The following is a 10193-nucleotide window of genomic DNA, read 5'->3' on the forward strand; positions in this document are numbered from 1 at the left end:
TGAGATAGTTATTATCTAGAGGTCCAACTAACAATTAGCTATTTCATTAGCTGCACATGTTTGGATTCAAAAAGAGATGACTATTAGCAGATAGCTATTATCTATTGGGATCCAAACATGACCTTAGATTCATTAGCTGCTGCTATTAGCTAGCTGGTTTGACCTTAACTAGTGAGATAGTTGTTCGTTAAGTAGTATTAGCTAACAATTAATTGGACCAGTGTGAATCTAAGAGCAAGGAACTCCAGGTGTTTTCTATAATTAACTTGCTAAATCAATAAGTTTAGCGAGCTAATAAAATAAGTAGCAACCTCAATTATTTATTTTCCTCTCCAGCGGTTTCCTATACTAACTTTAAAAGTTTTTGCATTGGGAACCTATATTATTTCTAACCAACCAAGTCTTGTTTTTAATAGTTTCTTTGTCTCTCGTCGCTTTCTCACTTAGAATGCTTTATTTTTTTTTATTTACTCATGCGTCCAATTTACTCTGATCTCTCGAGAAAAATGTCGAATGAGTGGATAGGGAGTTTCTCTCAGCTTTGGAAACTTATGAGTTGGAGAGATATTTGACACTTTTTTGTTTTTAAGAAGCTCTTTTACTAAACTATTGGAGGTGATTTTCTTCTTTTTGCTAAAAAAAATAAAGATAGAGAGTTATTTTACCAAACAACTGGAGATGCTCTTAAAGAGCTAAAATTATTAGTAGCTATCTATTAGCTTTATGGATCCAAACGGATAGACTAACATGAAAGCAACACAGCCTCGAAACAAAGCATTTACCGGACAAAAAACAACACCCACGATGCATATGACATATACCGCGTCAAAACAAACAATGGAGTGGCTTGTATTCATGCATGTACTCTCTGCGTTTCAAATTATATGTTGTTTTGACTTTTTTTTATACATAGAATTTGCTTTGTATCTAGACATACGTTATATCTATATATACACGATAAAATGAATGTGTCAAAAAAAAAAAGTCGAAGCTACTTGTAATTTGGAACGGAGCGAACGGAGCGAGTACTACAATAACACTCGTCCCATAGTAATAACAAGAACAACAAGAGATGGAATTGTTATGGCTTATATTATTATATTAACCTGCTGCATACATGCATACAGGAGTCAGACTGACAAATTTAAGCATGGAGAGTTTACTAATAAAAATTAACCACTCCATGACTCATCTCCACACATACTCAGGTCATAACAGTAGCAGACAAATTAATTAATACACCAGCTAGAGCTAGTAATTACCATGCAAGGGATGGAGGATGAGACATGATGCATGCGGTCAACCTGCAGATTATTACCATGCATGTGGATGTAGATGTAGGGGATCGATACTATAGATCGACCAGATAGATGGATGATGTTGATGCATCTACGAAATCAAATGGGCGCCCGGCCGGCGGCGGGGCAATCGAACAAGAAAGCAAGCACGACGGCGTGCGCGTGCCTAGGACGGCAGCTGCTCCATGGCCACCTCCTCCATCTTCTGGTGCGCCCGGGCTTCAATCTCGCAGCAGAGGCAGGGCCGGCTGAGCACGGCGCCGTGCGCGTGCGCGTGTCCCAGTTCGGCTACTCCCACCCCGCCGGCGGCGTGCGCGTCCACGGCGACGGGCTTGCGCGCGATGATGACGGAGTTGATCACCTCCCCCTCCGGGTGGTGCACGGCGAGCACGTCGAATCCGCCGCGCCGGATCTCCTCGGGGTCCACCACGGGGTACAGGAACCCGCGCGCGCCGTGCGCGCTCCGCACCACCAGCGCTGCGCCGGGGGCCATGTGCCTCCCGAGGTGCTCCACCACGCGGGCCTTCTCCTCGGCGGCCATGCCAACCAGCGCCGCCAGGAACACGGCGTCGTAGGAGGCCAGGTCCCGGGTCACGTCCGCCACGTCGGAGGTGCGGAACGCCATGCGCGCCTGGAGCGCGCCGTCGCCGCGCACCAGGCGACGCGCCCGCTCGTTGGCGTCCCCGCAGATGTCGTAGTTGTCGAACGAGGCGCCCGGGAGGTGGCGCGCGGCGAGCACCAGGGAGCTCAGCGGGAGCGGGCCGGAGCCGACGAAGGCGACGCGGGACGGCGCCGGCCCCGGCACGTGGCGCGCCAGAAGGCCGTGCTCCAGCTGGCTCAGCAGGATGTAGTTGTTGAAGTAGGGGAACAGCGACAGATGCTCCAGCGGGTTGTCGAAGGCGGCCAGCAGGTCGGAGTAGTGCGCCTCCAGCAGGCCCTCCGCGTCGGCGCAGAGGCGGATCAGGCGCCCGCGCATCTCCTGCAGCTCGGGGCCCAGGCGTTCCACGTCGACGGTGCTGCGAGGGATGCACGCCGTCACGAGTTCGGTGAAGAGCGCGTTCACCTCCGGCGACGGGCTCAGGGACGGGAGCTTCCCGATGGCGGCGGCCAGGCCGGAGATTTTGTGCACCAGCGCCGCCTCGGCCTCCTTGTCCTCCTCCGGCGGCACCGTCTCCTGGACGACTTGTACTTCTTCTTGGACGACCTTTCCCTCCTCCTCGTGCTGCTGCTGCTCCTTGCCCATGACGACCATGACTGTGGAGTGAGTGTGGAGGGCGTTGCAGGCTCGGCGGTTGCTTCGCTTTGGAGAATGGAGACTGCAGTGGGCGAGCTGAGGGCTGAGGGCTGAGGGCTGAGGCTGCATATATAGAAGATGGCAGGCCAGGCCAAAGGCCATGCGTGAGGGACCCAGCTATATGGCGCATGGGACCCAAGTGGCAGCGAGCGGGGTGATACGTGATGGGTGTAGGCAAATAAATATATAGGAATTCCCATTCCTTAGTAATAAATCTATAGGTCCTTGATTTTTATTTTTTAGTTTCACAATGCAGAGAGAAGATAGATAGATAGATAGATAGATAGATAGATCGATGATGCAAAGGACCTTAGGCGTGTATGGTTCTTCGGTCGCTCCTAAAATTTATGCTACATCAAATGTTTAGATGCTAATAAGGAGCATTAAATATAGATTAATTACAAAACCAATTACATAGATGGAGGCTAATTTCCGAGATGAATTTTTTAAGCCTAATTAATATACCATTAGCACATGTTTACTGTAGCACCACGTTATCAAATCATGGACTAATTAGGCTTAAAAGATTCGTCTCGCAAATTAGTCGCAAGTTATGCAATTAGTTTCGTAATTAGTCTATATTTAATACTCCATGCATGTATCCAAACATTCAATGTGACATGAATTTTAGGAAAAGGTGTAGTAACCAAACATGCCCTTAATCTCCCAAGTCTAAAATCATGGACAGATGGTGCATGTGCGCATCAATCGACGTACGTACTCACTTCGTATACCCTAATAAAGAGTGTTATTCTTAATTCATGAGAAATCAAATAATTTCAGCTTTAATCAAATATATAAAGAGATCATTAATATTTATGGTGCATAATCAGTATCGTTACATTAATCAAATAAATATATTTTTAATAATAAACTTATTTAGAGAGAAAAATGCTGTTAATTTTTTTGTAAATCTAGTCAAACTCAAAAGTTTGACTTCCATGGAACCCTATGCGATACTTTTTTTTTTTGTCAAAGGGAGTATGTATACAGCGCGTGTGCTATATGCTATAGTTGTAGAATTTGAAGAATATATAGCAGTATAATTGTAGAATTTGTTGCACTTTTAGGTCTTGATTGATTGGACCCACCTAACTAATAGTTAGCTGCTAATTTTTAATATTGCTCCAAATCCAACCTTGATAGTGGATGTCTTCTCTGCCGTTGCACTTAGGTCTTAATTGGATCCACCTAACTAATAGTTAGCTGCTAAAATTAGCTAGGATGCATCCAAACGGGCTTAGCTAATAAACACTAACTATTAGCTGGATACCCAACTAGTGTTTTTTTTTCATTTAGCTGTTTTAATCAAGCTAACAACAACTAATAGTTTACGAAAAAAATGTTTTTGCCCTTGTCCTATCCACCTTGTCCACTCCTATTAGCATTCACTCGGCCACTTGCACCACTGGTGCCTTCCTCGCAAGCTGTAGTTCTGACACAATGGTTTGAATGGAAGAGCAGCAACGGCCTAGGAGGAGGAAGAGGAGAGACGATGTCAGCGAAGGTGAGTGAGTACGATGTTGGATTTGGATATGTGAGAGGGGAGGGAGGGGAGGGTCAAAATGTCAGATGCTTATGAAAGAGACGAGCAATATAGTCAGTCCAATCAATTCACCACCTAATGGCTAGAAACTATTAGCCTGTTAACTATTAGTCGTTAAAAAAATCTAAACAGACCCTTAGACTAGACACTTCATTTTGCCTCTCTTAAATAGAAACAATTACATATTATACAAGAATTCTCCTTGAGCAATTTTTTCCCTTGACAGCGTGTGTAGTGCTAGGTTTCTAGAACATGTCGTGTTGGCCCATACGTTTTGGCTATTATTTAAGCAATCTAGTAATATCAATCTATTATTTAATGACAATATTAAGAGAAGAGTTTGTTTGATAAAGCTAGCTTGAGACGGCAACAGATGTTGAGGCGCTGACGGCCGAATAGCAGCAGAGGCATTAGATATGAGTAGCACAATGGTAGGTTGGGTGATGTTTTAGTATATAAAGGGCAACTATTGTGGGGGATATTGATAAGTACCGATATGAATTGGCAAGGGGGATGGTCTGATTTTCATGACAGTAGGTCACGAATCAAAGATAACTTGCTGCGAACAGCGGAATAACTAGCTTTATACCTGAAAAAGGTTGGATGCGACCAAGCGACGGGGAGAGAGGCACCGAAACCGCGAAGACTTCAACTCGATCATCGAACGACCGCAGAACCACAATCCAGAACTAATCCACATAAAACGGTGCAGCCGTACTAGAAACTGTAGAGCACGAACTAGGGGAACCCAGAGGGATCACTTCACAAGTCCAAGAAGAACATGGAAGAACAAAAGTTTGAGTAAGGCACTCGGCAGCTCGACTGCAATATCATGTAGTTTATCAATTCATCAAAAGGTTCCTAATAGCTTAGAGGTAGAGAATATTTATACTAGGAACAACCCTCCTAGTTGGGTGTCAAAACGAAATGGAGTTTCTGAAGATAGGCTACGTGAAAGGTCACAACGAGATGGATTCCCGAAGTGGTCTCGCGTAACTGTTGGCCTCTTGGGCAGTCTCCACTAATCTGGCCATTACTCCTTACTGGGAAGTCCAAATGATGAACCGTTATTGGGTGTGAAAGTAGACTCGAAGAGCTTTTCAACCATGTGCAGCATATACCAAGAAACTTTGTAGATTGGTACAGTTTTGCACAGGAAGTTGACCCAACATTCTATCCCAGGAAGACTGTTGACCTTCTAAGCAGTCCTCACTAATCTGCTCATATCTCAACATTGGGAAGTCCAAAATACTTGAAACTTGCGCCATTGGAAAGTAGACTTGATAAGATTTCCAAAATGTCCTCATGGGCCTCCAAAGCTTTGCGGAATCGAGAGTTATGAATGTTTATTTCAGTTGGTCCGTTTTTCACTATACTGGTCTGATATGGTGGTCCATTTTTCACTGTACTGGTCTGAACTGATGGTCCGTTTTTCTCAGTACTGGTCCAATGTAGAGTAATATCCTCCTCTTTATTTGTATGCCTAAGTACAACCAAAGTAGAACACTTAGGTAGTATAACATTCTCAAATATGTCAAAGTTAATTTCAGTTAGGAGTGAGTTCACCTCTTTTTGAGTAGTTTTGCACGACTACGTGTAATTGGACCTTCATACTTATGTGAAACTTGAGTAACCGGTGGCATATCCTCATCATCATCCCCCTCTTGAAAAGGAGTCGTCCTCGGCTCTGACTCTTGTGTTCCAAAGAATTGTGCTAGGCCATCGACTTGTAGTGTTGTGATAACTTCATGATCTTCTTCTTCCATCATAGTAAGGTGCTTTAGTCTATAATCATATAAACCAAGTAGCAGCCTTGTAGGTGGAAACCAAATGGGTTTGAAATCAAGTTTAGCTTTCACCTTGAATGGATGCTTAGAACTAATGGTGAATGTTAATTGCCTTGGCGTGGTCTCATCATCCTCCCTCCCTTGAAGCAAAGTCGTCCCTGACTTTTGTTTACCTGAAAATAGCCTAGACAAAACAGAGGGTGAATATACATGATAATTCCAATAATCTTTTATTTCATTTCATCCATTTGCTTCTTTATAATTCTTATTCATATTATTTCCTTTTCCTAGTAAGAAACATTCTCTCAACTTTGGTGAACCTACAAATAGCTTCGAAGATGGGAGCACAAAAATTTCTTCCAATCCAATCATTTGATCCATGTTATCATATTTCATCTTTGCAAGATCAAGCTTTTCATCAAATGGATGTTGAGCATTCATGGCATTCCAAAAATTATTGTGGCACAATTTTTCATGGGTTTAGAAGTATACTTTCAAACTCAATGCTCCAGGATGTGGATGAACAACTTTTTTGTGTATGGGCATTGCTTTGCACATGATTTCTGTCTTTCGGTGGATGGTATGAACATGGTGACACCATTAATTGTTCAAAATCACAAGCACCAAGCAATTGTTGCATCTCAAAAGATTTATCACTTTGTTTTTCACTCAACATTTTTTACTCTAAGTCAGCAAGCTTGTCATATGTTACACAAATTGCATGAACATGGAAGGTATCTACAACATGTTCTCCAATCAAAACAAATGTAAACTTGCAGCTATGAGCAATATTCAAAGAACTCAAAGATGTTATCACAGAAAATTTCTCAAGCATTTTATCAATATTGGTAGGCATGTTAAGCATAGTATAACACAAACATCCAATAGGAGATATCCTTGCAAACAATTCAGCACATGTAACCAACTGAACAAGGTGAAGTTTGTCGTTATATGAAGTGTTGCAAGGATCATTCAAAGCACAAAGACTCTCATCAAAATCAAATTCAACACTTGTATCAACATGAGCTTAAATCAAATTAGCACATAGGTTTTGATTATGTTCTATCGCTGAAATAGTAAGATCATAAGTACTGACCATCATGTGTCGGAAATTCATATTTGAATTATTTTCATTACCTTTTATACTTTGTGGTAGTGCAAGTATCATGGATGACGCTTCTGAAATCTTACCACTTTCCTCATCATGGTTCATGTTTTGGGCAACACACAATTGGTTCGGGTGAATGGCTACCTTTTCACTTTTCTCAACAAGTATGGAGTTGTCATGAGCAGCCATCTCTTCCTTGTTCTCATTACAAAAATGCACATTTGGAAAAACAACACTAGAAGTAGAGATGAGAGTGTTTGTTTTAAAAATATCCTCACATGACTTGCATTCTAACTCTCTATCTCTCTATGGTGTATCCCTCACACTCGAATTGTTGATACTCTCAATGTCACAGTGGGTGGAATCACACAACTCTCTTTTGTTTTCACTCTCTCTCAGTTTGGCTCTATGGCTCTCATTCTCGCATAGGTTTTGATGCACAATCACTTCAACATCTTGTGAAGCAACATATGCATACGTATCGCTATCCATGGCCATCACTTGATCTTCCTCATCGAATATTGGGGGCTGTTCATAATTCACCATGTCATTTTCTTCATGAGCCTGCATCACACAAGGAACAAGATTAGAAGAAGGTATCTTCATGTTAGCAGTAAATAATTCCTCACATGATTCATCCTTTTTTGGCTCAATTTTTGTGTATCTCTCTCACACAAAATTTTGTGGCTCTCCTCCTCATATATGGTGGAATCTCTCATCTTTTTATTTTGAACTCTCGCACTCAATTTTGGTTTGTGGCACTCTTTCTGACATGTGGTGGAATCTCTTATCTTTTCATTTTGAACTCTCGCACTCAATTTTAGTTGGTGGCACTCTTTCTCACATGGTTTTTGCTATCCATAGGACCTTCCACGTGTCTCTTGCTAAATTTTCTTTTGGTATACACACAATAACCTTCATCATCAATAAGCACACGGGGGTGAAAACTACGCCCACGAGCACTTCCCTCATGCTGTCCACTATGGCCAAAGGGACCACCACGAGAGTTGGTCGGGCTATGTTGTTGTGGAGCCCGATGGCCTCTTGCAGGAAAATGTTCGTCGAACATCCACTCCATTGCCTCCACCAGTGAGTTTTGTAGTTGGCGAAACTCAGCCCACGAGATTGGTGGTTCTCATTCTCCATATCGACCACCACGAACACTCAAATTAGATCCTACCATGTTAGCACTCATGCAAGGAAAGTGGAATAGGTAAATTTGTGGAATCACACAATCTCACCTCTTACTTACCAATGCTCTTTCATGTTCTCAAGGACAGTGAGCGTGCTAGTGCAACAGTTCAACAAATATGATTGAGAGGTCGCAAGGATTACGAGTCGAACGTCCCGGTTTTAGATTTTGGTGGAGCTATAGGTGACTAATCAAGGAAGGCTATGGTACTACAAACCAAGTAGTTGGATGTGTTCAAAAGATATGAAGTCGCTGCTATTTAGATTACCACCAACTTGAATATGTAAATTGAAATTTGCACTTATACAACCCGCAACACAGCCCCTACTTTTCAATTCTTTTCACTTCTCTTTTTTTGAATCTTTCTTTCTTCTTTCTTCACTTTTTTTAGATTTTTTTTACTAACAGGGGTACGGATAACAAATGCGACACAATGCAATATATATGAAGATGGTGACAAGCAACTTGATGAACACAACAACATAAAGATAGCAGTACCGCCAAAAGGCTATAGGATTTTTTAGCTTTTTTAGTGGACCTTAGGAGATGAACAAAAATAGTAACAAATGATGGATAAATCAAGGGTAAATATGTGGATGATGGTGAGACCTACCGTGACAACGAAAGCTTTGATACCAGATGATAAGTGCCGATATGAATCGGCAAGGGGATGGCCCGATCTTCACGATAGTAGGTCATGAATCAAAGATAACTTGCTGCAAATAACGGGATAACTAGCTTTATACCTCACAAAGGTCGGATGCGACCAAGCAACGGGGAGAGAGGCACCAAAACCGCGAAGACTTTGACCCGATCTCTGAACGATCGCAGAACCATAATCCAAAACCAATCCACAAAATGGTGCAGCCGTACTAGAAACCGTAGAGCACAAACTAGGGAAACCCAAAGAGATCACTTAACAAGTCCAAGAAGAACAAGGAATAACAAAGGTTTGAGTAAGGCACTCGATAACTCGGCTGCAATATCATGCAGTTTATCAATTCATCAAAAGGTCTCTAATAGCTTAGAGGTAGGGGATATTTATACTAGGAACAACCCTCCTAGTTGGGTGTGAAAATGAAATGGAGTTTCTAAAGATAGGCTATGTGAAATGTCAGCACAAGATGGATTCCCGAAGTGGTCTCGCGTAAGTGTTGGCCTCGTGAGCAGTCTCCACTAATCTAGCCATTACTCCTTACTAGAAAGTCTAAATGACGAACCATTTGTTGGGTGTGAAAGTAGACTCGAAGAGCTTTCCATCCATGTGCAGCATGCACCAAGAAAATTTATAGATTGATACAGTTTTGCACAGGAAGTTGACCCAAGATTTTGTCCCAGGAAGACTATTGACCTTCTGAGCAGTCTTCACTAATCTGCTCATATCTCAACATTGGGAAGTCCAAAAAACTTGGAACTTGCGCCATTTGAAAGTAGACTTGATAAGATTTCCAAAATGTTTTCATGGGCCTCCAAAGCTTCATGGAATCGAGAGTTATGAATGTTTCTTTCAACTGGTCCAATTTTCACTGTATTGGTCCGATCTGATGGTCCGTTTTTCACTGTGCTGGTCCGAACTGATGGTCCATTTTTCTCTGTGTTGGTCCGATGTAGAGTAACATCCTCCTCTTTATTTGTATGCCTAAGTACAACCAAAGTAGAACACTTATGTAGTATAACATTCTCAAATATGTCAAAGTTAATTTCAGCTAGGAGTGAGTTCACCTCTTTTTAGAGTAGTTTTGCACGACTACTCGTAATTGGACCTTCATACTTATGTGAAACTTGAGTAACCGGTGGCATGTCCTTATCAGATATACCCCTGAGTGCCACAAGATGGTAGAAGATACGTTTTATTAGGACTCTTAGAGATATTATAATTCAAATAGAATACCTACCATATAGCCAATTAGGATACTTTCTTTGTAGCTCTACCCCTCTGGAGTATATAAGGAGGGGCATGGATCCCCT

General features: G+C 42.3%; 1 protein-coding gene across 1 annotated transcript; it reads right to left on the reverse strand.

The window, feature by feature from the left end:
- Positions 1 to 1070: 1070 nt before the first annotated feature.
- LOC136547527 (nicotianamine synthase 3-like) lies at positions 1071 to 2624 on the reverse strand. Its single transcript, XM_066539473.1, has one exon. The coding sequence runs from the start codon at positions 2548 to 2550 to the stop codon at positions 1465 to 1467; it is 1086 nt and encodes a 361-aa protein (XP_066395570.1). The 5' UTR covers positions 2551 to 2624; the 3' UTR covers positions 1071 to 1464.
- Between the last annotated feature and the right edge of the window lie 7569 nt (positions 2625 to 10193).

Source organism: Miscanthus floridulus, chromosome 3, assembly GCF_019320115.1.
Source record: "Miscanthus floridulus cultivar M001 chromosome 3, ASM1932011v1, whole genome shotgun sequence".
Classification (NCBI taxonomy): domain Eukaryota; kingdom Viridiplantae; phylum Streptophyta; class Magnoliopsida; order Poales; family Poaceae; genus Miscanthus; species Miscanthus floridulus.